Source organism: Apodemus sylvaticus, chromosome 2, assembly GCF_947179515.1.
Source record: "Apodemus sylvaticus chromosome 2, mApoSyl1.1, whole genome shotgun sequence".
Classification (NCBI taxonomy): domain Eukaryota; kingdom Metazoa; phylum Chordata; class Mammalia; order Rodentia; family Muridae; genus Apodemus; species Apodemus sylvaticus.
In genome coordinates, this window is record NC_067473.1 from 117,019,690 (window position 1) to 117,046,077 (window position 26,388).

General features: G+C 44.7%; 2 protein-coding genes across 3 annotated transcripts in view; both read right to left on the reverse strand.

The window, feature by feature from the left end:
* Positions 1-477: 477 nt before the first annotated feature.
* On the reverse strand, positions 478-10,162 carry Snrnp27 (small nuclear ribonucleoprotein U4/U6.U5 subunit 27). Of its 2 annotated transcripts, none has more exons than XM_052174229.1 (6): positions 9,992-10,162; positions 8,113-8,233; positions 6,776-6,888; positions 6,093-6,172; positions 1,553-1,617; positions 478-839 (listed from the first exon to the last, which is right to left on the reverse strand). In XM_052174229.1, exons 1-6 carry the CDS (start codon positions 10,056-10,058, stop codon positions 785-787), a joined length of 501 nt encoding a protein of 166 aa, XP_052030189.1. In that variant the 5' UTR covers positions 10,059-10,162; the 3' UTR covers positions 478-784. The 2 variants fall into 2 exon arrangements, with proteins under 2 accessions (XP_052030189.1, XP_052030191.1); XM_052174231.1 differs by lacking the exon at positions 9,992-10,162 and adding an exon at positions 9,682-9,772.
* Positions 10,163-18,249: 8,087 nt separating this feature from the next.
* The window catches only part of Gmcl1 (germ cell-less 1, spermatogenesis associated), a 40,678-nt gene continuing 32,539 nt past the window's right edge, over positions 18,250-26,388 (reverse strand). Inside the window, exons 13-14 of the mRNA XM_052174222.1 lie at positions 24,509-24,596; positions 18,250-19,538 (exon numbers count right to left, since the gene is read on the reverse strand). Coding sequence (XP_052030182.1) covers positions 19,410-19,538; positions 24,509-24,596 — 217 coding nt within the window. The 3' untranslated portion in view covers positions 18,250-19,409. The remainder of the gene's footprint in view (positions 19,539-24,508; positions 24,597-26,388) is intronic.

Sequence of the window (26,388 nt, forward strand, 5' to 3'; positions counted from 1 at the left end):
GGGGAGGGCTGTATGGACATTTTACTTATTCTCTCATGGGTGGGATAAGAAATCTATGTCCACAGAGCCTGAAAAGACACACATAAGCTGTTCCTGCTGTATCTTACAGGGGAGTTGGGCTTTTCTTTTGCTGTCTGGTTCTCCTAAATCAGTTTTATAGCAAACATGTATGGCTTTTGTTACTGAACATAGTAAATGATATTTTGGGGTGAAATGAAGAATATACAAAAATCCAAAGCTATACATTTTCCATTCTTTCAGTTTTTAAACTACCAAGAATCAAGATATCTCATCTAAACTGGCACGGGGACATATTGGTATCCCAGCAACACAGAGCTAGAGTCAGGTGGCATGTCCCAATTTCAATGCTAGTCTGGGCTACATAACAAGACCCTGTCTCAAATCAGTCTATGTGTAGAAAAAGAAATTATCTAGAGACTCTTTAATAGAGTAATAAAGATATTTGCCAAATAAATATAAAATGGGTAGAAACATTGTTTTATTGGGGAAATGTATGTAATTTACTTTTGGTTTTTAAGATCACCTAGCAAGCATCCAAGAAGAAAGCACACACAGTTTCAAGGGAACAAGGACAGTCAAATGGGCTGGTGGCCATCCCAGGGACACTGCCTCGAAAAGTTAGTAAACCAGGTGTCATAAATAAGACTTTCTTACTTTATAAGAAGGAAGAATCAAGATCCTGTTTTGATGTGTATTAAATACAAAATATAAAATACTCTCTGACCCAGACGAGGGGGGAATCCTCAATCCAACACCTTAAGTGTCATGCAATAAAATCCAGAGGCCTGTTGAATCCGCCTTTTCGATTCATGTACTGCCTAGGATAAAAAGAGAAAAGCATTATTAAAACTTTGGACTCATTTTAAAAGTATAATAAAAACATACTTCAAGAATTCAAACTAGCAGCACCTTTTCAAATGGCAATATTTTCTGTGTGATGATGGTGTGTGCCTAGAATCACCAGCACTGTAGGGGTGGAGGTGCAAAAATTGTGAGTTCAAGCCCAGCCTGGGATAGATAGAGACCCTGTTCTCAAAAAACAGAGCCAAGGAGATAATGGTTCAGCGGGTAAGAGTGGCCTCAAGCATGAGGAATGTAAAAGTCTGGGCGTGGTTGCAAAGCCCCTCCCTGGCAATGGGACGAGAGCTCGCTGATCAGTCCAGTCGGAATTACAAGCTTCAGGTTCACAGACCCCACCTCATGGCATAATGGGCAGAGCTAGTGGCTAATATGTAAATTGGAAGGACATTTTACTACATCAGAATACAAACAACCAAGACAGTGTATTTCATAGGAGCCAATCTTGGTGGCAGATGTTTATAATCCCAACATCTGGGCAACAGAGGCCCAAGGACTGGGTCATGTGTATCTTTGTCTGTCGGTCTAAAAAGATGAGATGTAGGGGATAACCAAGTGAGGTAGCAAGCAGGCATGCGCAAACTGTGGAGAACTTCAGCCTTCCCTAAGTACAACAATCCTGTAATAACATTCTTTTCTCTGCACAAGCATGTAGCCTAGGGAGCAAGCATACCTGTACTTCCTCTTCTGAGACACGTTGATGGCATAGGCATTTACAGAGCCGTCTACCTTCTTCCCCTGGAGAGAAACAAGACAGCCATATTAAATACCTGGCTCATAGGAGATCTAGCAGGTACATCGTGGGTGGCAAAAGTCATTCCAGGAAAAGGCCCAATGAAAGAGAGATGGTCAGCCCCAGAGGACAGCCCATGGACTTTCAAGTGTTACAACTCTGTTCATACCTAAGTATGAACTTTGGAGCTGGGGGGCACTCAGTGGCAGGGCGCCCACCTCACATTCGAAGTCCTCAGCACCACAAAACAAAACCAGTAAGCATGCAGTTTTCTTTTCCTTCCTTCCTTCTCTTTCTTTTTTTTTTTTTTTTTAAGATTTATTCATTTATTTTATTTTTATGAGTACACTGTATCTGTCTTCAGACACACCAGAAGAGGGCATTGGATTCCATTACAGATGGTTGCGAGCCACCATATGGTTTCTGGGAATTGAACACAGGTTCTCTGGAAGAGCAGTCAGTGCTCTTACCTGTGAGCCATCTATCTCTCCAGTCCAAGCATTCGGTCTTCATGTGATGTGCAAGGCACAGAAGCAGAACTTCCTTCAAACACTCTTTTGAAATGAGATTGAATTCTCATTTACACACACTTTAACCTTGGCTCATAATGTTCTAAAATCAAGCTGGAACAATTTTCTGTATGTGTAATTCCCATCTCTTGCACAGAGATTGACTCTAACATTTAAATCAGGAACTTGGCGGCAGAAGCTAAGCTGGTGCTGTTGGCTTTCCAAATGTATATCTTCTCTTCTTACTGTGGTCCAGATTCTATGCAGCCACTTGCCCCATGCTGTTCCTCTGTCTGAATTACCTTCCCTGTCCCTATCCAGTCCTTAGCTATCTGGGTGCCGTCCACTGGTCAAGGTTTAATCCAAATGATCCGGTTGCTGACAGCAGCATACCTTTTCTAATTCCTGAATAGTATCAATGTCAACTGTGCCTTCCTTCAAACACCACATGTGTTATCCTGCAATACTGTGCTTTCTCCTAAAACTGCAGGCTGCTGCTTTTTGCATGTATGTTAGCTTTCAGATGGACTTTAGCAGCCCAGGCCAGCCTCAGAATGTAACTGAGGATTACCTGAGCTTCCGGATTTCCTCTGCCCAAGTGCTAGGATTATAGGTATGTGCCACCAAATGTGGCTTGAGGCTGCAGCTAGTTTCTTGATGGAGGTTGTATTCTCAGGCCCTAGGCCACTGTATTTGCAAAAGTTTACAAAAACATCAGCTTAATATGCCACTAACCAATGCAATAAAACATGCTGGCATGCCCAGCCCTCCCGAATTAGCAATGTGATTTATCTGTGTGGCACATAACTGAACATCTGCATTTGGATAAAACCAGGGATTCTGATCACAGAACTGTGTACAGCTGAGCCCACACATTTGAAATGGAAGCTAAGATAAATATTTGCAATTAATTTTCTTTCTTCCTTCTTGTGTATGGAACTGTGTGTGTGTACGTGCTCATGTGCATGTTAAAGCAGGTATGCTCATGCAAGTGTGCATGAACATGTGTGTGCACTTATGCAGAGACCAGAGCTCTATGTTGGGAGTCTTCCTCAGTTGCCCTCCATCTTTTAAATGTTTTCACATTTATCTTCTGTATGTTGTTCACACGTACACACCACTGAGCCATCTCACTAGCTCTCTCCCTTACTTGAGATGAGCGATCTCGTCAGTGACTGCCAGCACGATCCAGGCATCTATCGCCCTATCCATTTGTGTTTGCCCTTGCTCCGCTGCTGAGATCTTAGATGTGTGCCTCAGAACCTGCTATGTTTTGTTTTGTTTTGTTTTGTGTCAGTGCTGGGGATCCAAACCCGGGTCCTTACCCTTGCACAGTCAGCACATCAAGAACTGAACCACCTCCTAAGCCCCATATTGGACTTCTTTTCTACTTCTATTGTCATTGACGTTTCCAGGAAAACTTCCATACAGAACAAACTCCTGAAGTGTTATCTTATCCTAGTCAGAATAGCTATTATCAAAAGAAAATGACAGGCTGGAGAGATGGCTCAGCAGTTAGGAGCACTTCCTCCTCTTCTAGAGGGCCCAGGTGTGGTTCTGAGTGCACACAAGGCAAGTCCCAACAGCCTGTGGTTCAGTCTCAGGGATCTAGTATGGCCGGTTAGCGTCCTCAGGCAGCAGGCACCCACAGGCAAGTCGCTCATAACAGTCAAAGAAAAAAAAAAAAACCAAATCATCTTAAAAAAAAAACCAAAACAAACAAAAATGAACACTGGCAAGGATATGGACAAAGGAAACCCTTCCACATTGCTGGTAAGAGTGTAAACTGGAACTGTGAAAGTTGGTATGGAGGCTTCCAAACAACGAAAAGCAATACCACTTCTGCCTTGGCAATGTTTTCCAGTCCTCGCATCAGAGATACTAACTCATCCATGTCTACTCCTATGCTACTCACCATAGCTAGCAAACAGAACCAGCCCAGACGTCCATTAAGAGACAGATGGAAAGGACAATGTGGTAAACATACACAATGGAATTATATGCAGCCATGAAAAACAAAATCAAGGAGGCAGTGGTAGCACTTGCCTTTAATCCCAGCACCCAGGAGGCAGGGGCAGGTGGATCTCTATGAGTTTGAGGCTAGCCGGATCTACAGAGGTAGTTCCAGGACCAGGACAGCCAAAGAAAGCCTGCCTTGAAAGACCAAAACCAAAACAAAATAAAAACAAACACAAAAAAACCCAACCCAACCCAAACCGAAATATCCAAAACAAACAAACAAACAAACAAACAAACCCCAAATCAAGTCTTTTATAAGAAAATGAATGAAGCTGGGCGTGGTGGTGCACGCCAGTAATCACTTGCCTCCAGCACTTGGGAGGCAGAGGCAGGCAGATTTCGGAGTTTGAGGCTAGCCTGGTCTACAGAGTAAGTTCCAGGACAGCCAGGACAGCTACACAAAGAAACCCTGTCTCGAAAAACAAAAAACAAAACAAAACAAAGAATGAAACTTGAAATTATTATTAAAATGCAAATCCTAAATTTTAATTTTTTTATGTATGCATATGCATATACATGTATTGGGGAGTGGATAGGTCATGAAACTAGAAATGGGATCATAAAAGTGGGAGAGATGGGCTGGTGAGATGGCTCAGTGGTTAAGAATACTGACTGCTCTCCAGAAGGTCCTGAGTTAAAATCCCAGCAACCACATGGTGGCTCACAACCATCTGTAATGAGAGCTGAAGCCCTCTACTGGTCTGTCTGAAGACAGCTACAGTGCATTTATATATAATAATAAATAAATCATAAATCTTTTTTTAAAAAAAGTGGGAGATCTTTGGGAAGAAGAGGGAAAAGAAGTCAGTAGAACGCACGTGACAGGAAAGTCAAATGGGACTAACGTGGGGAGGAGAAGACGGGCAGGCAGGGCAAGGCCAGGGGAGAGGGGTAACAGAAAACTGCCCCTCGATGCCCCCTATTTATACCCTGAAGAAAGGGAAGGAGAGCTGGCCCTTACTTCTTCTGTCCCTCTCAACAGAGTCTGGGCACTCTTAAATGTGCTCCAGACTGTCCCAGGAATCAACAAGAAAGCCTTACAGCTAAGCTGCCCTCCCTGCCCTCTACCACTCTCATCTGTCCTCCATAGCGTCCCCATGGTCATCTTCCTGCAGCACAGTTTCACGTCATTCCTATTTAAAATCCTTGCTTTTGCTTTGAGATTTTACCTCTCATGGCAGAGCACTTATGTAGCATTTGCAAAGCCTCAGGTTCAATCCCTAGCACCACATAAACTGGGCACAATGGTGCCTGTATGCAAATCTCATCATTTGGGATTCAGAGGTAAGGAAATCAAAGCTCAAGGTCTTCCTCAACTATGGAACAAGTCTGAGGCCAGCCTGGGCTAAGTGCTATCTTGTAAACAAACAAACAAACAAATAAACAAGTAAATAAAGTTGACCTGGGCTAAGTGCTATCTTGTAAATAAAGAAAGAAAGAAAAAAGGAAAGAAAGAAAGAAAGAAAGAAAGAAAGAAAGAAAGAAAGAAAGAAAGAAAGAAAGTAAGTAAGTTGACCAAAATCCTTGCTTCTTAATCCCAACACTCAGGTGTCTACAGTAAGAGTCAGAGAAAACAACGAAACTGAATATCTCTAGGCTCTAACCCCTAAGATGACTAGAAAGGGCCCAGAAATGCTGAGTCTGCCCCTAAGTCCCAGCACAGCTAGCCTCAGGCAGACACCATCGGGCCCACCATGCACCCTGGATCCTCCTACCTGAAAGGCCCTCGCCGCTACATGCCCTTAAAGCCTGGCATTTTCTGTGCTGGGCATTCCCTGAATGCCGCATTAGTGCTTCCTCTGCCTGTGTTTACACCCTCTCAAGGACTGTACAACAAAATAAGTTGTGCCTGTTAAAGAAGTTATTAGTGACAGCAAAAGAATACAGAAAACCAGGACAGGTGTGGGGGCAGAGTCAGCCTAAAACGTGTAACTGCTCCTTGGTTTACTTACTTTTGTGGAGTCAAAAGAGGCAAATCCCATTAATTTCATCATTTCTATTTCTTCCTCTGTTTTACCCTCCAGATCTTCCTCTGTAAAAGTAAACAAGTTTTGAACTCTTATCATTATATATTTGGATGAACAGAGACACACATCTGTACAAATGAAAAGAATAGCTACAAACTTGTATACATTTCACCTCACCAGCAAAGAACAAATAAAAGGTGACTCTAACAAGAAAATTTCCTATCAACTTTGCCATGCCAGAGTGTCCACCCTGTGGTCTCCACAGAGCCTTTAACATCAGATGCGACACCATCAAGTTTTGAAGATATTCCCAAATACAAATTTTTCATGTTTTTAAATCTTTGCTAAATCAAAACCAACACATACACTATAATTCACTACTGTAAATTAAAATAAAATCTCAAGATCATACACAATGAACCCTATAAAAGGGTAATATTTACATGTTCACAATTACACTTTTTTTTTCCAGACAAGGTTTCTCTGTGTAGCCCTGTCTTAGAACTCACTTTGTAGACCAGGCTGACCTTGAAACTCAGAGATCTGCCTGCCTCTGGCTCCTAAGTCTGGGATTAAAGGTGTGTGCCACCGCTGCCTGGCTTCAAAATTAAACTTTTAACATGACTGAAATGATCTAAACAATTACCCAGCTTATCCAGCAACATTACCAGTGACCTGACGCTCTTTGTTCTTTATTTCTTTCGTTTCTTTCTTTTCCTCATCTCTTCGTTCTTTCAGCCGAGAAGGAGAGGGAGATGTGGATCTGTGCCGCCTCGGAGACCTAATGTTAGGAAGTAAAGATGTCAGAGACATACATGCAAGGGATTCTGTTGATCTGTGCAGTCTTCCATGAGCTTGTGACAGGCTTGAAGACAGACAAAGCCAGGCTACAGAGACCAGCATCCACCCTCTAGAGCAGACATAGGAAGGTTCCACCTGGGCTCTCCGATGGTTGGAAGAAAAACTTTTATCCAAAAGTTATCAATATGACTAAGTCTAGAAAAGTTTTGTGAGATCTAAAAACATGAAGTTTCTAAGGTGAGCTAGACCTAGAGATGAATAGGACTGCGTTTGCAGAAGACCCAGGTTTGGTTCCCAGTCACCAACAACTGCAGTTCCTGGAATCTGACACCCTCTCGCCTCCATAGGCACTGACAGACATGTTTGTGATACATGTAAAACTTATGTAGGTGTGCATATGTGCATGTACACACACACACACACACACACACACACACACACACATTAAAAACATTTTAAAAGAAAGTTTGTAACAGGCCCAGTGAGATGGCTCCAGAGGTAAAAGTGCCGGACAACCTGAGCTGATTCCAAGGACCAGGACCCATGCAGTGAAAGGAGAAAAGTGAGTCTCAAGTTGTCCTGACATTCACATGCACACCTGCACACCTTCAAATGCAATAAAAAATTTAAAAATGAACACACACACACACACACAAATTCTAACAAATATCCTTCTAAACGGCTACTGATCTCCCTGAGGAGTCCCTACCTCCCTATGGGTCACCTGTTGTTGAGCACATACTTAAATTTCTTACTCTACCAAATACTGTTCTAAGGGGATTTCACTCATCATTCCTTGTTGCTCTTACAGAAAACTCCCTCCAGCTCGGTGGTTAGAGCTCTTCTGGAGGGCATGGAGGCTCCGGGACCTAGAACACAGCTCCCATTGCTCTGGAACTTGTTTCTGATGCACCAGGTACAGACATACATGAAGGCTAAACACGCACACACACAATATAGGATGAACATCTCTGAAAGACTGTGCTCTGACACCGTGCCGTGAACACGGTGGCAGCCAGCTGCCATGAACAAGGCCAGCTCTACAGCACTGTGGGATTACACTTGGCCATTCTCTGAAACCAGAGTCCCCTCCTAAGTGATAAAGATGAAGTCAAGGGCCTCTCCTGGGCCCTCTGTTCTCTGCACCCTTGTAGTCAAGCTTCTGGGTTTTCCTTTTTTTGCTTTATTTTCTGTCTCCACTCACCTGGAGCGTCTCCGGTGTGGAGATCTTGAGCGGCTCCTTCTGCGATCTCTCTCCCTGGACCTGGACCTTTCTCGTCGTCTTCTTTCTCGATCCCGAGATGTGGACCGGGACCGCCTACGTTCTAACAGACACAAAAGTAGGAGAGCTAATGGTTAGTTGGTGCAAGCCACTTCTAGTAGTCACAATGAACAGTTAAAAAAAAAAAGTCAGCTGAGCATAGTACTCAGGGACGAGGCAGGCCCTTCTCTATGAGTTCAAGGCCAGTCCATGAACTCCAGAACAGAGACAGCTAAGTGACAGAGAAACCCTGTCTTAAAAAATAAACAAACAGCTGGACAGTGCTGGTGCATGCCTTTAGTTGCAGAGGCAGGCGGATTTCTGAGTTTGATGCCAGGCTGGTCTACAGAGTTGAGTTCCAGGACAGCCTGGGCTACAAAGAGAAAACCTGTCTCAAATAAATAAATAAATAAATATTAATAAATAAGTAAAAATAAACAAACAAGAAGTAATTCTTGTGCATAGTGGGGAAGTGGAGACAGAAAAGGTCACCATTCAAGGCCAACCTCTGTCATGGTGAGACCCTGTGTGGGTGGAGAACACAGGGCGAGGGGACTGCTAGGAACAGAGCACTTGCCTTGTTTCTGTGAGGCACTAGGTTCAGTTCTCTTGACCACACACACACACAAACCTACTAACACTACAACATATAACATCACTTAAATTACTTTAAAGTCAAATAATGTAGTATATTTAAAAACCACCCATATTTTGACGGTTTATACAATAGCTTAATATCCAATTAGATTATCTTTTCAAGCAGAACCATATTTTTAACACAAAGTTCTGTGTTTTTTTGAAAGTATGGCTTTGTATGAGGGTGGTCCCCTCACCACTTGTTCAATCTACCACGCCTTGTGCCAATTAGTAAACTGGTCACAGCAATGCATAAGGCTACAAAATAGGTATTTCCCCAAAGGAAATCCAATGTCTTGAAAAATTTACAGCACTTCAAAGGCTCAATTTGCCTGAGGCCCCAGTTGCCTAGTAAGAATTGAGTATACGCCAGTTGAAGGTGAGCCTTGGTCTAAACATCTAGAGACTAATTCTAAGGGTGCAGAAATCCTCTGGGTTCGCCCCAAAGTCCCACCTTACACGGCCTCAGTCCTGTACTCTCAGGGACTGGGGTACAGAAGACATTAGGATATACGGTCTCAAACACTAAACACTTCCAACTAATGACCTAGGCAGGCACTAACTGAGTAAGCATTTGTGAGCCAAGGCAACCACATGCTGAATGTTATGGAGGGTGACGTTAATTCTCACACCAATTCTTCAAGATAAAGTTACCCACGATGATTACGGGAATTGGACTTGAGAAAGGCAGGCTGATTTATGGTTTATGCACGGTCCCCCAGAAGCTAAGCTAAGGGACTGTGGAACTCTAATTCAGGGCGGGGCTGAGGAGAGCAGGCCCCGGCCTCGCCCCGTCCCGCACTCTCCGGGTCCCTTGAGGCTGAGGACGTGGGTAGCACCTGTCACCGTCCGAGCCGCGAGATTTTCTGGACTCACCCCTACGCGGGGAGCGGCTACGACTTCGACCCATCGGAGTCCTCCTCCTCCTACACCTCCTCCTCCGACCGCCCCGGAAACGACCCCACAACTTCCGGGGCAGCCGGAAGTTGATTTTGCTGGCCGACTGGAAACTAGCAGGGCGTGTTGCGAGGGTACCGGCTGCTCCAGCAAACTTAAATCTTGCCCCGGATGTCGCCCCAGGGCCTCAAGTTCCTGGAAGAATTGGTGGCCGATTCCGCATCTTCAAGTTAGGATTTCTCTTTTCTTCTTATCGCGATTTACTTCTTTGTTCTCCGAGAGAACTCACCTGTGTATCGCTCCATCCAGCACAGTTCTCTGTTTCCGCAGCGTTTCTCCACACGTATAAAATACATCACAGTAATTCTTTTTTGTTGTGATTTTTGAGACAAGTTTTTCTATGTCGCGCTGGCTGTCCCGAAACTTACTCTGTAGACCAGGCTGGCCTCAAACTCAGAGGTCCGCCTGCCTCTGCCTCCCTAGCGCTGGCATTAAAAGAGTGCATTATAATGTCAGGTCACATGACTTCTAATCAGCATGAGCTGCTTTTTGACTTTTGCATGTAATTCTTAAGTCGGCTTTATATTTTCACAAATTACAGCACTGAGATTGTACCCTAAACTACTATGGCGGTTTGAGAAAGCTTGTTTTATTTTTGTATGTATGTGGGTGACCCTAGAGCCTAGAAGAGGGTTTGTATTCCACATAACTGGCCATTTGGACCCTCCTGACAGTAGGCACTGAGAAAATGAGCAGCGAATGCTCTTACCCACTGCGTTCTCCCATCTCTTCAGCCCCAACTACTGTCTTTTGTAAAATGCTCATCCTACTTCCAAATGTTGCCATAACCTTCAAAATGAAGGCTTTAGGAGGCACAAAAAATAAGGGGAAAGGCTCCCTTGTTCTCAAAAGGATGGGGCTTTTTGCAGTGACACATGTATACTGTGAATGGGAAAGGCTGTGTGCGGCCTCCGCTGATGGAACTAAAGTTCTTGCTGGCCTTTCACTGGCAACAGCTGAGGCCTGGCTTTTAGACCAAAAACTTGGGAAGAGGGAGAGGAGCCTAGAGTTTTAGTTTGAAAACACTTGGTCTACTAGTCAACATATAAATAATAATAAAATACAATTAAATACATTTTTGTACAGCCTCTATTATACCTGAGCCCAACTAAACTAGGATTTCCACCATGAGGCCTGACTTCCAAATTTTTGAGATCATGGCATAATGTGTGTCAAACTGTGGAAGAGAATTAGGAATCTCCTGTCACTTAGGACACCGCGGACAGCTGAAGTCACTGTCCACAGTGCAAGAGGGGACTCTGATGATGCCAGAGCACTCTGTTAGAGGTGTGAGAGCAAAGCAACCTGGGGTGGTCTGTGGGCGATCAGAGACATCCGCCCTCCGCTTTTTCCCCCTTGCCAGGGCTTGGGGCTTATGTAATGAAAACACGTGGCGCAGTCTCTTCAAATTTTCAGAAGTGGTTGAGAAGTACGATGAAGTTAGTTTACCAGACATTTGTGAATGCCTGCTGAATGTTGGATACTGTACTTGTGCAGCATTGGGGGGACGGGAAGGATGGCGGCCAAGAGGCTTGCTGTCTTCATCATGGAAGCAGACGGTGGGGGGTTTTCAGTGTGGATAGTGCCCAGTGTGTTACAGAGGGGAAAAAGGCCACTCAGCCTGATTTGATCTTCCAGGAGGGTTTCTGGGAATACTGTCCCTGAAAGTTGAGACTACCCACTGTGCTATGTGTTATTTCACTGTCACATGAATACAGCTTTGTTCACACACACACACACACACACACACACACACACACACACATGGGCGCGTACAGGCATGGTTCCAAGCACCTCTGCCGGCTTAGCCATCTCACCAGGTAATGTATACTCACACCTACCTTGGGGCAATGCTTACTGAGAAAGGAAGGGCTTGTCTGTTTGCAACATTTATGCCATGATGGTGTCCACATGGAAGACACACAGAAGACAACGGAAGGGTGCTTCCTTTATTATTTGAGGGCTCTTGTGCCAAGGAGTAACATGGGACACTCTCTTGCCCCTAAGGGCCACTGTATTAATTTAATAGAGCTCCTGCTGTGTACATTTATCCCACTCTGAGAACCTGATTACACATCAGCTTCTGGGGAAACCCAAATTCTATTTTGATAGTTAAACTATTAAGTACAATGAAGCCAGGCGGTGGTGGCGCACGCTTTTAATCCCAGCACGTGGGAGGCAGAGGCAGGTGGATTTCTGAGTTTGAGGCCAGCCTGGTCTACAGAGTGAGTTCCAGGACAGCCAGGGCTACACAGAGAAACCCTGTCTCAAAAACCAAAAAAAAAAAAAAAAAAAAAAAAAAGAAAGAAAAGAAAAGAAAGTACAATGAAAATGGGGCTGGAGAGATAGCTCAGCGGTTAAGAGCACTGACTGCTCTTGGAAGGTCCTGAGTTCAATTCCCAGCAACCACATGGCTCACAACCATCTGTAATGGGATCTGATGCCCTCTTCTGGTGTTTCTGAAGACAGCTACAGTGTGCTTACATATAAGAAATAAATGAATCTTAAAAAAACCAAACCCCCCCCCCCCCAAAAAAAAAACCAGTACGATGAAACACAAGTCAGGCATGATGACAGATGATTTCCAGCCTGCACTCAGGTAGTAACAAGCGGGCCTCTACAAGGCCCAGACCATCCTGTCTACACACCAACGGTGAGGCCAACTGAAAGACACATAGTAAGATTTGTTTCAAACTCATACACACCAAGTTTGGAATCAAGTATGAGCATGGGTACCTGTTAACCTGTTTTAAAACAGACCCTACACACACACACACACACACACACACACACACACACACACACACACAGAGAGAGAGAGAGAGAGAGAGAGAGAGAGAGAGAGAGAGAGAGAAATAGAGGGGGGGATTGGGAGAGGAGAGAGAGATCAGAAGAAATATGATGAACATCCAAGAAGATATCTGGGGCAGGCATTTGGCTAAATGCAGACAGAACACAAGACCTGGGGAAAAGATCACAAATAAAGACAGGGAAGGGATTTATGAATTACAGGCATCCAGGAGCTAGTTCTACAGAAACTAAGGATGGCCCCAGGGGACATGATGGCTTAAACAGAGGGAATTCTGAAAGGAAGCCAAATTACAGTAGAATGGTCTCAAGTATGAAACCACTGCTGGAGCCCAGTGTCAGAATTCACAGGGACAGAGTTCTGAGATGGAAAAAGAATGGTTTCATCAGGAAACAGACCACCAGACATGCCAGGTCCTTGTCTTCTGAGCCTGTGGGAAGGAAGGATGTACAGATGAGGCGGCTGTCCTCAGTAACCCAGGAGGGTCCTAAGTGCTGCCTCGAAGATCTGCAGAAAGGTAGAGGAAGGTTGGTATGGGGAGCAGGTCCTGAGTCTCCAGAGGCAGAGAGGCCAACACCAGAATGATAGCAGCAGAAACTGCCAGAGGCACGGAGTGGATTCTTCACGGAGAGCTGCAGGGAGCAGAGCTGCCTGACACCCTGGTCTCGGCCATTGGAGCCGCTTCTGGACTTTTGGCCTCTTGAACTGTGAGGGACTAAAATTCCGTTGTTTTAGGCCAATATGTCTGTGGTAACTTACTATACCAGTGTCAGGAAACCAGTCCCATCAGCACCCCAGGGAAGCCTGTGTAGTGTGGAGCAGGACAGAAGGTCCCATCAGCACCCCAGGGAAGCCGTGCAGTGCGGAGCAGGGTAGACACCGTGAGCTGCAGACAGCTGTCTTTTTCCATCTTAAAAAAAAAACCGCCCCTGGTTCTGGAAAGACTCAGTGAAACAGTATTCGGCAAAACCAGAACGGGGAAGTGGGAAGGGGTGGGTGGGAGGACAGGGGAAGAGAAGGGGGCTTACGGGACTTTCGGGGAGTGGGGGGGCTAGAAAAGGGAAATCATTTGAAATGTAAATAAATTATATCGAATAAAAAAAAAAAGAATACCAACAGAGTCAACTAAAAAAAAAAAAAAAAAAAAAAAAAAAAAAAAAAAAAAAAAACCAAACCTAGCCTGTAATCCCAGCACTCAGGGAGGCCGAGGCAGGCAGATTTCTGAGGTCGAGGCCAGCCTGGTCTACAGAGTGAGTTCCAGGACAGCCAGGGCTATACAGAGAAACCCTGTCTCGAAAAAACCAAATCCAAAAAACCAAAAAAAAAAAAAAAACCTAAAAACAAAAAATAATAACAACCCCTCCCAAAAAACAAAACAAACCTAAACCAAACCAATAAACTTCAGTTTAATTCATCAGAAAAACAGGGGAGGGGCTGGAGAGATGGCTCAGTGGGTAAGAGCACCAACTGCTTTTCCAAAGGTCATGAGTTCAAATCCCAGCACCCACATGGTGGCTTACAACCATCTGTAAAAAGATCTGACACCCTCTTCTGGTGTCTGAAGACAGCTACAGTGTACTTACATATAATAAATAAATAAATCTTTAAAAAAAAAAAAAAAAAAGAAAGAAAAACAGGGGAAAGAAAAACTATATAACCCTATTAATCAAATGTAGAAAAGCAATTGTTAAAATTTATCGAAGATTTGTTGAGTATTGACCTACCCCTTGCCCACGGCACAGAACCTCAGGACAGATTGCAGATCTAAACGCAGAAGGCAAATGTGGCCTCTTGGGGGGATAACACAGGCCATCCTCGACTGTCCAGGCTCGTGAAAGGTGGCTTATAAACAGAAATTTGTTTCTTACAGCTTTGTAGGCTGGGAAGTCCAAAGTAAGGTTGTTTCATAGAATGTCAGGTGAGAACTCTGGATCCTGGCTGCTGCCCCGTGAGCCACTGCTTGCTGTCTGGCTGGCCTGGTTCCTTCCCATTCCTTTTGGGTTGCAGTGTTGGCTCTGCCAGAGAAGCAGCCCAGTCTCAGCAGCAGCTATGATACTGAATTGCAGTGAGTTATGATTTTTTTTAACTGGGTATTTTCTGTCTTCACTCTGTCGCCCAGGCTGATGTGGAACTGAGTATGGAGAACAGGCTGGCTTTGAACTGGAGGCAGTCTCCTCAGTCTGAGTGTTGGCTAGGAGTTGTGCAGGGGGCCCCACGGATGAAGAACTTTCATGAGCTATCACCCATGTTCCTGCAGGTAACCCCTGTAAACCACCGGGGTCCGCCAAGCTAGACTCTGGCAGAATCTTTGCTCAGCTCATGTCTGTATTTGTTGTTTGTTGTTGTTTGCTGCTGGGACCGACATGCTTAGCACAAGCAACTTACAGGAGGCTGGCTTTGTTTTGGCTCACAGTTCCACTGGGCGGGTAAGGCATAGCAACAGGACCTGGCTGGCTACAGACTGGAGGAAGCTGGTTACAGGGGCTGTAGGTTCAGCCTTCCTCCTTTTTGTACAGTCCAAGACCCTGAGTCACAGAATAGTACTACCTATATTTAGGATAGGTCACCTCACACTCCAACCTCATACAGACATAATCCCCCACAAAGAGATATCCTGAAACTAGTTTCCATGGTGATTCTAAGTCAAGGTGACAAGCAACACACTTCCAAAAGTCAAGGGACAGACAGCAGGTTTTTCAATTGTCAGAGCAGGCCCTGGGAGGCGTGATCTGTGTCATCTAATACCTAGGCCATGAGCAGGGAACACTGGCCTGACTTGACACTAGGCTTAAAGTGACAACAGGGCTGGCCTGATGGCTGAGCAATTAGGAGCACTTGTTCTTTCAGAGGACTGGGAGTCAGTTCCCAGTCACCCACACAGTGGTTCACAATCATCCCTGATTCCATTCTAGGAGATCCAATGCCCAACACACACACACACACACACACACACACACACACACACACACACACACACGATCCAATGCCCAACACCAACATTAGGTGCATGGACATGCACACATGCACATGTGCAGGGAAAACATTGATACACATGTATCAGCCTTTAAAAAAATTAAAAGGCATGGCTGGGGAAGTAGGTCTGTGCTGGCTGCTCTGGGTAAGACGCACATGGGAAGGGAGTCCACTGGTGCCCTGGCACTGAGTTTCAAGGCGGCTGGCCTCTCCGCAAGGCATGAGGTACGGAAACATCAGAAAATACGACATCACAGTGAGTCACTCTAGTCACATGTATTGCATACCTATCTAGCAAAGGTACATACGTCTGAGAGGCTTGTAGGCGTGAGAGGATAGACACAGAAAGGATTATGGAAGTGTAGCCACAGGGATAGGACAGTGGGACGGCACACAGAAGCGCGACAGTCACACAAAAGAGCTTCCAGAAGGAAAGGATGTGAGTAGAACCAGCCAGAGAACAGGGGAAATGTGAGCTGGGGATGGGGTGGGGTGGGGTGTCTGCACCCTGAAGGGTCGGAGCAAGGGGTGAGGGAGGAATATGGAGGTGAGACCTAGGGTGACCCGGGGGCACATGTGGAGCCTCTGCAAAGTTTTAGCAGTGGGGGAGAAGTAGATTTGGGTTTTTTCCAAGGACAATTTTATTGTGGTAATATAGAGAAACTAATTAAAGAAAACCCCCCAGAGATAAGGACATGTATGGGCGTCTGGGTAAGTGTGGCAGTCTGTTGAGTGTAATAGCAGAGTATATAACTGGGTAACTTACAATGAAAAGCCATGGAGGTTCTGGTATCGAGGGCCCCGAGTGCATCATGTGGTGTGACAGCTACAAAAGACAACAGCTATACGGGTTCACAAAGGGCTTAATCGCCCCTCACACTTCACACTTGCCACCTTTAACGCATAAGGGAATACATTTCCGGTGTGTACTGAGCAGAGGGCAGTGTGTAACCTCAGCACTTGGGAGGCACAGACACTGGGAAGCGAAGACACAAAGATTCTGAGTTTGAGGCCAGCTTGGACTACATAGTGAGAGCCCATGCGGAGAAACTGCAACCCCAAAAGTTGGTGGCCACAGCTGCTTTTATTTGCTTACCATCTTGCCAAGGTTCAAGGCAAAACCTTAGAAAGGACAGGAAGTGTGTGTGTGTGTGTGTACACGCATGTGTGCACATGTGTCCATGTCCCTCTGAAATAATTCAATATGAAACTACAATATGGGGGCTGGAGAGATGGCTCAGCAGTTAAGAACACTTGACTGCTCTTCCAGAGAGCCTGAGTTCAATTCCCAGCAACCACATGGTGGCTCACAACCATCTGTAATGGGATCCAATGCCCTCTCTTCTGGGGTGTCTGAAGACAGTGACAGTGTACTCATATACATAAATAAGTAATTCTAAAAACCCCACAAAACTACAATATATTCTCTTCTTAACTGATTAATTAGACAAAGAAATGATTGTGGGTGGCTAGCTCTCTAGCTTTAACATTTACTAAAAGCACAGCTCACACAGAACTTGGCAGAGGCTATGTGGAGGGGCTGACAAGTACACAGTCCCCACATGATGCCTGACTCTGCTGACACTTTGTAAGCTGAGTGACCAGGAGAGCACTAACCAATAGGAACCACGGACTTCACCCTGACCAGTGACCTAAGTGAAAGCAAGTAGGTCGTCTTTGTTGTTGATATATTTACGCTTTAATTTCCAAGAGTTGTAAAAATATATTTGAGTACAATTTTTGTTGTTGTTTTGTTTTTTGGTGATGATGTTTTACAGTAGGGTCTTGCAATGCAGCCCAGGCTGTCCACAGTCTTGAGATTCTCCTGTCTCAGCCTGTTGGGTGCTGGGATTACAGACGTGTGCTTTATCTGGTTTTTTTTTCCCTTAATTATAAAGACTAAAGGATCTCTTATGTTTCTGAAAGAAAGCAGCAGCTGGAAAGAGATAATCACAGCCAGGTGTGCAGTCAGAATTAGCCTCTCACTGACCCAACCACTGCCTTAGAAATCTCCATATTACAATTCTAGAAGGGAGAAGGCATTCACAGCAGTGGAATTCTGAAAGATACGTTAATTTGTGAACCTGTCACTGACTGCCAGGTGAGAAAAGCCACCATTCAAACCATTCGAAGCTAAAAACAGGTGGGAGCAGGTACTGTGTGCTAGAGAATAAGAGCCCAGCCGAACCCTTTCTTTTCTACATCTTGTTTTCCTACCAGCCAAATTGGAGGCCTGCCAGCTCTACCACCGACGGACGCAGGCAGTCTGTCCTGCAGCCTTCCACAGCTGGGCCTGCCTGCCTTGGGACCTAACTCAGAGCAAGGCTTCTCTCCCTTTTCTAGCTCCTCCCCAGAAGCCACTGATTCAGTTTTCCAGCCTGGCTGTTTTTTTTTTTTTTCCTCCTAGACTGTAATAAAATCTTGCTTTAAAACAAAACAAACACAAAGGATCAATTACTTGGAAAAAAAGTTGAACTTCAAGAAAAAAAAATCCTACTTTCAGCCATGTGGTAGTGGCATACCCCTTTAATTCCAGCACTTGGGAGGTAGAGACAGGTGGATCTCTGTGAGTTCAAAGCCAGCCTGATCTACAGAGTGGGATCCAGGACAGTCAAAGCTATCTTGAAACCCCATCTTGAAAAAAAACCAAAAACCAAAAAACGAATTTCAATAAGCTTTTTAAGTTCACTTTAAACAGGAGCATATTCCTTTTCCAAATGAGCATTTATTATTTGAACAGATACATAAAAATGATTCCAATTTAAAAAAATACTAAAAACATACATCAACCACAAAAGCACTTACTCTGACTGGAGGACAATGACCAAGGCTATTTCCAATAGCAGTAAACACAAGGAACCAACACATACAAATCATGATGAGCATACATCTTATTCTTGACAAAAATAAGCTGCTTTAACATGAAGGTTTTGTTCCCAGCTCCTCCTGTACATTCACCATGGAATCTATTTGTGTATGTGACTCAAAGGCACTCAGTTCAGAGGTTATAAAGTCCTGAGCTTAAGTAGGAAACAAGATTCCCAACTAAAATTTGAACATAAATTCCAACTATCAGAGAATATGAAAATGTTTGAAGATGTGTCTGTACATAAATAATTCATAACATAAGAGTACACAGAATACCAGACAAGACCACGCATGTAAGGCGAAGGAATATCCTCGGAATCCAACTGATTTCCCTTATTCAAGTTTATTTCAAGTCCTAAAGCTGATTCTTGTCATTTAAAATTGTAGGAAAGTTAAAGTTTAAAAAAAATATGAAAATGCTTACATTTAGAATAAAAAAGAAAAAAGTAAACAAAACAAAAAACCAATTCCTAAGCTTAGTCTCCCAAACCATGAGAAAGGATCTGATGGTCAAAAAGAAGCAGAGATTGGAAAGGCTTTCAACTAAACAGAAGACTTAACCGGGTGACTGAAAAAATGAGAGGACAGCTTTAAAGGCACCAATTGAAAGAGCATTTATGATTGGCCACTCAAACTACGTCCTTAGCATTCTCTTAACAAAACAGGAACACACTTACAGATGAATAAGTTCACTAACATTAGATAGGATCAAAATTCAAGCTCAAAATTAAATCTATATTTTGTTGCAAAGAAATGAGAAATTTACCTACAGCAATTTCTACTGCTACTAAATTAAAGCAAGAGTTGATATCCTTTTAACATACATGGTTTGACAGATGCTTCCTTAGTTTTAAAATACTTTTTCATATGTGCATAGAAATGTAATGAGGGCGAGGACATCTTCAGCGTCCCACAGTTCATAAGGCCGGTCACTGTTAGTCACCTTGAACGTGAATGCAGTAGGTCATTAAGTTAAAGCTGGCCACCGATGAATGCCTCAGTGTCCTGGGTTTTCTGGGTGACGATTACTCTCAGTTCTTTTTTCTGGTGATATATACAAGAAGTTACAGCAGATATATAGAGGGAAGATCAGAAGTCTGCTGTCCAAGTTCATCACCACTTGCTCCTATAAGGCAAATACATTAGTAAGTTTAATGACAACTAGACAGCAACATTAGATGACAGTAAGTTGAGCTGTTGAGTAAGATGAGCTAGAGGAAGCTGCCGTAAGTGTAGACTCCAGCCCATTAGGTGTTTGCATGAGCCTGTTACCTGCACCTTCCTCCTTGTTTAGCTCCTGGATCACAGGATGGCACTGAGGATTGAAGCTGACAGAGCCAGCTCCTCCTCAACAGGCAGCTATTTCCATTCTTCTAAGATTATCTAGTTCCTGCATACTGTATGAGCATACAGTGAAAAGAGGCGGGGCCACAGGTCAGAAAGCAGAGTAGAGGCAGAGTGCTAAGCCCCTGTGCACAGTGAACTGCTTGCTTGATTTCAGTGTCTAAGACTCCAGTAATGAGGGTGAGGACATCTTCAGCGTTCCACAGTTCCTAAGGCTGGGCACTGTTAGTCACCTTGGACGTGAAGTAGGTCATTAAGTTAAAGCCACTGATGAGTTATTGCTGTCATCACCTAGCACAGCTCCTGCCCTTATTTAAAGTCCTATCATGCCTAGAATGCAGCACATAGTATATTATATAAAAACATTCTGCCGGGCAGTGGTGGCGCACGCCTTTAATCCCTGCACTTGGGAGGCAGAGGCAGGTGGGTTTCTGAGTTTGAGGCCAGCCTGGTCTACAGAGAGTTCCAGGACAGCCAGGACTACACAGAGAAACCCTGTCTCAAAAACAAACAAACAAACAAACAAACAACCCCCCTTCAAACAAAGCAAAAGCAAAAGCAAAACCAAAACCATTCTAGGCTCAGCTACATCCTCTGTGGAGCCACAAGGGAACCACCACTAATGCTTTCTATGTCTGTGGACCTCATAGATCCGTCACCAGGGCTACAGGAAGTCCTTCAAGGACTCAACGCTGAAATGAACATTCCGATCTCCTATTCCTTGGGAACATCTCACTCACTGGAAGCATCACTTATGACATACATTCTGCAGAATACTGTAAGCTCTGTTTAATTAGAGTCTGAAGCACTAATTCCCATGAAGATCAGCTAAAGTTAGAATACATGAGTGACCAAAGTAAGCTTAAAGGAAATAGCTTGGTTTTGTTTGCTTTTTGAGACAGGGTTTCTCTGTGTAGCCCTGGCTGTCCTGGAACTTGCTCTGTAGACCAGGCTGGCCAGGAACTCAGAGATCCGCCTGCCTCTGCCTCCCAAGTGCTGGGATTAAAAACATGCACCACCACCCAGTAAAGAATACAACTTTTGTACTCTTTGTAAGCGCAAATATTTTGATAAAGGTATAGATGTTTTATTCAAATATAGCCCACGATTTCTCTATACTCCACCCGAAAGGTAAGGTGGTATTCAAGACAATCTCAGGAGTAAAACTGGAACCCTGTCACCGTGGCAGCTGGGAAAACAGTGCTGCCAATAGGAATGTCAGCACACATCTGAATCACCTTGCCTTGGGCAAAACCTGTCCCAGCAACCTAAATGTAGGTACATTTACTAAACTTAGTAACAATCTTTGAAGCCATGCATACTGATGATAAAGAAAAAAAACCACAATTGTGCACTGACCAAAAACAAACAAACCAACCAAACCAAACCAAAGGTTCTGAGGAAATCCAGATGTCAGATGTCTAAGCGCAGTTAAAACTGGCCTTAAAGGCCTAACCCAGCAAAGGGCTAACTGCAGAGAAGAGAGGAAGCCATTATGGACACTGACTGAAACCAAATAAACACACCAACGTTTGAGTAGCTGCAATAATCCCCAGTCTCCAATCCCTAATGCACTAGAAGGCTTCCAGGATCCTCAGACTTTCAATGCCACACCATATGCCTCCACTGAAACACCTGCATGTCACCATGCATGTACCCCTCCTGGCCCACAGTGGAAGTGAAGCTGTGGAAACCTTGCATGGCCACAGCACACACAGGTCTTCTACTGCAGGGCCTTTTCCAGATGGAGGGCCCACACAGTCTGCTGTGCACAGTGTCTCTGCTGCCTCATAGCTGAGTTCAGCCTCGGGCCCATCGAAGCCCCACTGGAGCCTTCAGGGGTAAGCAGGGGTGACCGGCGGCCTGCACTCTTGCTCCTGGCCTTGACTTGACAGCCTTGCTCCTGAGCGTCTATCTCACCAGGCTATCTAGCCCACATCTGACAGGCCAGCTGTTCATTACATCACATACAGTGAATTTGTAGACAGCCAGGACTATATAGTGAGACACTGTCACAGTTTTAGAATGAAACCAAAGATATATCCTCTTATAAAGAAACATCATCTAACATAAAAAATTAAGTCATAAAGGGAGCAGAAAAAAATACAGATGACTATTACACAGTCCTTTTGTTTTTGATTTTTTTTTTTTTTTAGTTTGTTTTTGTTTTTCGAGACAGGGTTTCTCTGTATAGCTTTGGCTGTCCTGGAACTCACTCTGTAGACCAGGCTGGCCTGGAACTCAGAAATCTGCCTGCCTCTGCCTCCCAAGTGCTGGGATTAAAGGTGTGCGCCACCACTTCCGGGCCTATTACATAGTCCTAGTCTGAACAAGAATCATTCCAAAAGAAGAAATCACTGAGAAAGAGGCGCAGACCATCTTGAAGACTGAGGACTGTCAACACACGACATATGTTGCTGAAACAGTGTAGGTCATCAAGTTACAGAGGAAGTCAGACAGCAAACAGAAATCCAATCATAGCAGAAATCAAACAAATGAAAGCTTATGTGTGCCTGAGTCATGCACTTGATCCCCCAGGACCTGAGTTACAGGCAGCTGTGAGCCGCCACACGTGGGTGCCCTCTGCAGGTGCACCGCTCCCGTTCCTGAATTCACTTTCCACATCTGTAAGAAATGAGACATATGCAGTACTCTATTGGATGGACCGCAGGGAGCTGCAATCTGGCCATCAGAACATGCACACGCCACCAGGAGTACTGGTACACACTTGTTATAACAGTAATCAGAAGGCTAGGACAGGAGAGTGAGCAGTTAGAGCCACACTGGACTAAAACGAAGAAACATACAAATACATAATAGAAAAATATGCATGGATATGTGTTTATTTCTTATAGTAAAGAACACTGAGGTGATCTTTACCCAGTAAAGATAAATTAATTAAATTATGGTATTTCTATTTTTCTAGTATAAACACCAGTAACACATAGAAAATAAATACCATAACTGACCAACCAAAAGCCTTCGGCCTTCCCTGCCACCCACCGCACCAGCTCTACTGCACTGGACTCTCTCCAATTCCCTCCTCCCAGGTCTAGTGACCGCAGCCCTTGCTCACCAGAGGCTTCACACGCCCACCTCTTCAGCACAGCTTTCCTGGAACCTGAGTGAAGGCTTCTCCTAAGCTGTCAGTCATTACCCCATTCTCAAGCCTACAACCTGGATTAGGGCTTCTCTCTCAGCACCACCATGTGCTGGGGTCATGCCAGAGGTCCTCATACTGGGCTACACCAACACAGGCTAGTATGGATTCCCTCTGCCATGGAAATTCTACTCAGCATACAGCAGGCACAGAAGTGTTACGTGACTAAAACGGGTTAAGTATGATGAACTTGGCCTGGGGTCTCTTAGCTTTCCAGCTGCTTTGAGCTGTGGCTGTTGGTTATGAAGTTCCAGTAGTCCCACAGCTAACAGGGAATTTCATTGTAGTACGACGGGGATTTGAAGGACATCAATCCATATCCGTTGAAAGGGACATTCTCCTGTACTACCTGCCACACCTACTCCTGTGGGTCAGGGCCTCTCTCACAAGCCAAGCACTGCCCTGAGCTGTCCCCTTTCACACTGCGGGACCTGTGCTGAGAGGCTTCCGAGGGCTTGTGAGGTCACAGCTATTGGTTCTCCACATTCCCTCAGCGCAGGCTCCTCAATCTGAGGAACAGGCCCTAAACCTTTGCTGACACAGGACACCGTTTCAAATGTGGTCGGCTTTTAAAAAAAAGCCCCTTCCTCCCCACTACACATTCTACTTTTCATTTCTGAGAAGCGTTCACCTCCTCATCCTAACATTTCATGTTCTATGCACGCATATGAAGACAAGTGACTTCAGAGACAATATGGAGACTATTACGGTGTCTCTCATCTACAGAGCTAACGTGCTTTCAGAAAACACCCTTCCAGTTCAGGAGCACTGCCAGGTGGTCAGGCATCTTCAGGATCTCTGCAGTGAGTAGTGAATACACACTCCCATGTACAGGATAGAAAAAGCCTGCACAGGGGACTGGAGAGATGGCTCAGTAGATTGGAGCACTGACTGTTCTTCTGGAGGTCCTGAGTTCAAATCCCAGAAACCACATGGTGGCTCACAACCATCTGTAATGGAATCTGATGCCCTCTTCTGGTGTGTCTGAAGATAGCTGCAGTGTATTCACATACATAAAATAAATAATTCTTAAAAAAAAAAAAGCCTGCACAGCTTTGTGAAGATGATATTTAAAGTTAATTATTCCCTTACAACCAACTCCCCCCCCACCACAGCTAATCTTTTTGTTTCTGTGGTCCCATTCTGTGTTTCAGGAGATAGAATGGCCCTCATCTGAAAAGCTTGAGACCAGAGTGTCAGATTTTGTATTTTTCTAGACTTTAGAGTCTCTTAATTATAAACACAGATTCATTTGTATTTTATACATACATTCATACAAACAGAGTCAAGGTAATTCTATGTAATAGTTATTGAAAATATCTATTGAATTTTATGATAGTACTCTCCCTGTGATATTCAAATTTTAATACAGCACTTTGGGTTTCACATTTTTGGTTCAAGGACAACAGATCTACAGTACAGATCAGGTAGGCTCTGCAGAGGTGATCATGGTATTCTCACCTTCCCTGTGAAAAAATTTAACAAATCTTCACATCAAATATTGTCATTTCAATGTCAGTTTCACGTAAGAGCTTCAGAGACTGCAAACACACATGAGATGCAGTATAGAGGATGCACAGAAGCACACATACCTGGTCTTTTTCAAGCGTCAGTATTTGGTAGCCAGTTGCTCTACTGCATATAAGTTTCCCACTACTGTCAAAAGAAGCCAAGCGCAATCTAGAATTAAAAAAAAAATACAATTCTCAAGGTGAAGACTAATGCAAACTAGGCCCCCTCTCTCGCTGTGCCCTGCAAGTCTTCTTTCCTGTGGACTGAGGCCAGGCTCGGCTCTGCATGTGCAAGGCAGACCTGCTACTACAGCTACAGCCCTAGTGCTTGGATTTTAGGAACAGGTCTCATGTAGCTCAGACTGGCCTTGACCCAAGATCTTCTTGCCTCCAACTGCAGAGTGATGGGATTACAGTAATGTGCCCCCACATAAGGTGAATCCTTTATAAAGTATTTTAAAGGTATTTTCAAAATTTATATCAACACCATTCAGATCTCTAATTTGTGCTATTCTATCATACAAATATAACTTCAAAACCAGGCAGTGGTGGCGCACACCTTTAATCATAGAGCTTGGGAGGCAGAGGCAGGCAGAGCTCTGAGTTCTGGGCCAGCCTGGTCTACAGAGTGAGTTTCAGGATAGCCACAAAGGAACCCTGCCTCAAAAACAAGCACACAAAACCCAAAACCAAATAAGAGCTTCAGTGACCTTTCACCTCTGGCACATGACACTTCTCACGTGACTTCTTGGCAATGGTGTCGCCACACCCATCCAAGCACGTCCACCTTCCCCACAGACGCCATTCCCACCAGGCAGCAAGGCTTCACTTCTCCTCCCCAGAACTGGCACCACCAGCTTATTTTCTATCCTGAAAACCTTTTCTGTTCTGGGCATGAGTGCAGGCAGGATTGCTGTCCTTTTGTGGTGCACTTAACTCACATCATGGGGTCGTTGGTGGGCTTTCCTGTTTAAGGATGGCTGATTGCTTCGTGAGCATTACTTCCGATGTTTGTCCTGTTAATGGTTAAGGCTCACACCCTCCAGCTACTTGAGCAGTGCTGCTACAAGCTTGGAGAATAAATATTTAAGTCTGATTCTTTGGCATATACCCAGAAACACAAGTGGTGGGCTGTAATTGAGAACTTGTTTATTTTTTTGAAAACTATCCTGTTTTTACTGTAGCTGCACCATTGTGTGCAAGGTTACTAGCAGTGGACAAAGATCTGATTATTCTACAGCCTTTTCCATTCTTGTTATTGTTCTGGATAAAACCATGAGTCACAGGGCTTTACTGTGGTCTTCATCTCCTTTGTGTCGTGACTAGTAAAGCTGATCATCTTTTTGTTCACTAGACACACATCTTCTTTGGAGAACATGCATCTGGTGTACGATCACTCTCCACTTTAGTTTCTGAGACCCTGGGGCTTATCCATTTGGCTAAGCAGACTGCAGAGCAGGCCCTACGGGCCCTCAGGTTGCCGCCCAGTGCACAAGGCTGAGCCCAGCTCCTTGGGAGCCTAGCTGCTGTGGAGATCTCAGGTCCTTATGCTTGCCTGGTGAGCGAGCACTGTCGGCTGAGCCATCTTCTCAGCCCTTTGGAGAAATTTTATGTATGTTCTTTGGTGTATTGTTTTGCTGGACTAACCCCAGAGTCTTGTGCACACTCCATAGCTACTCTAGCATGGCGTTGGCTGTTAGGATTCTGTCTAAGCTCTACCCCACAATCACCTGGCAATAGCCAGATATGCCCCTGCCCCCAGTTGCCTGCAAACAGCCAGGTAGGCCTGGCCTATAAAAGAGGGCGCTGGGCCCCCTTCTCTCTTTTCTCTTGGCACTCTCACCTGTCTGCCCCTCTAGGGCTCTCCTCCCCTCCCCCTCTCTCCACGTGGTCATGGCCGGCCTCTACTTCTCTACACACACACACTCTCTCTCTCTCTCTCTCTCTCTCTCTCTCTCTCT

What these genes read in the sequence shown, in the direction of transcription:
- Snrnp27 (XM_052174229.1), bottom strand. Translation starts at nt 10,058, where the DNA reads ATGTATTTTATACGTGTGGAGAAACGCTGCGGAAACAGAGAACTGTGC. An exon ending in CTGGATGGAGCGATACACAG is followed by an intron (nt 8,234 to 9,991) that starts GTGAGTTCTCTC and finishes TGTGTCTGTTAG; the next exon opens with AACGTAGGCGGTCCCGGTCC. An exon ending in TCTCAGAAGAGGAAGTACAG is followed by an intron (nt 840 to 1,552) that starts GTATGCTTGCTC and finishes TTTTTATCCTAG; the next exon opens with GCAGTACATGAATCGAAAAG.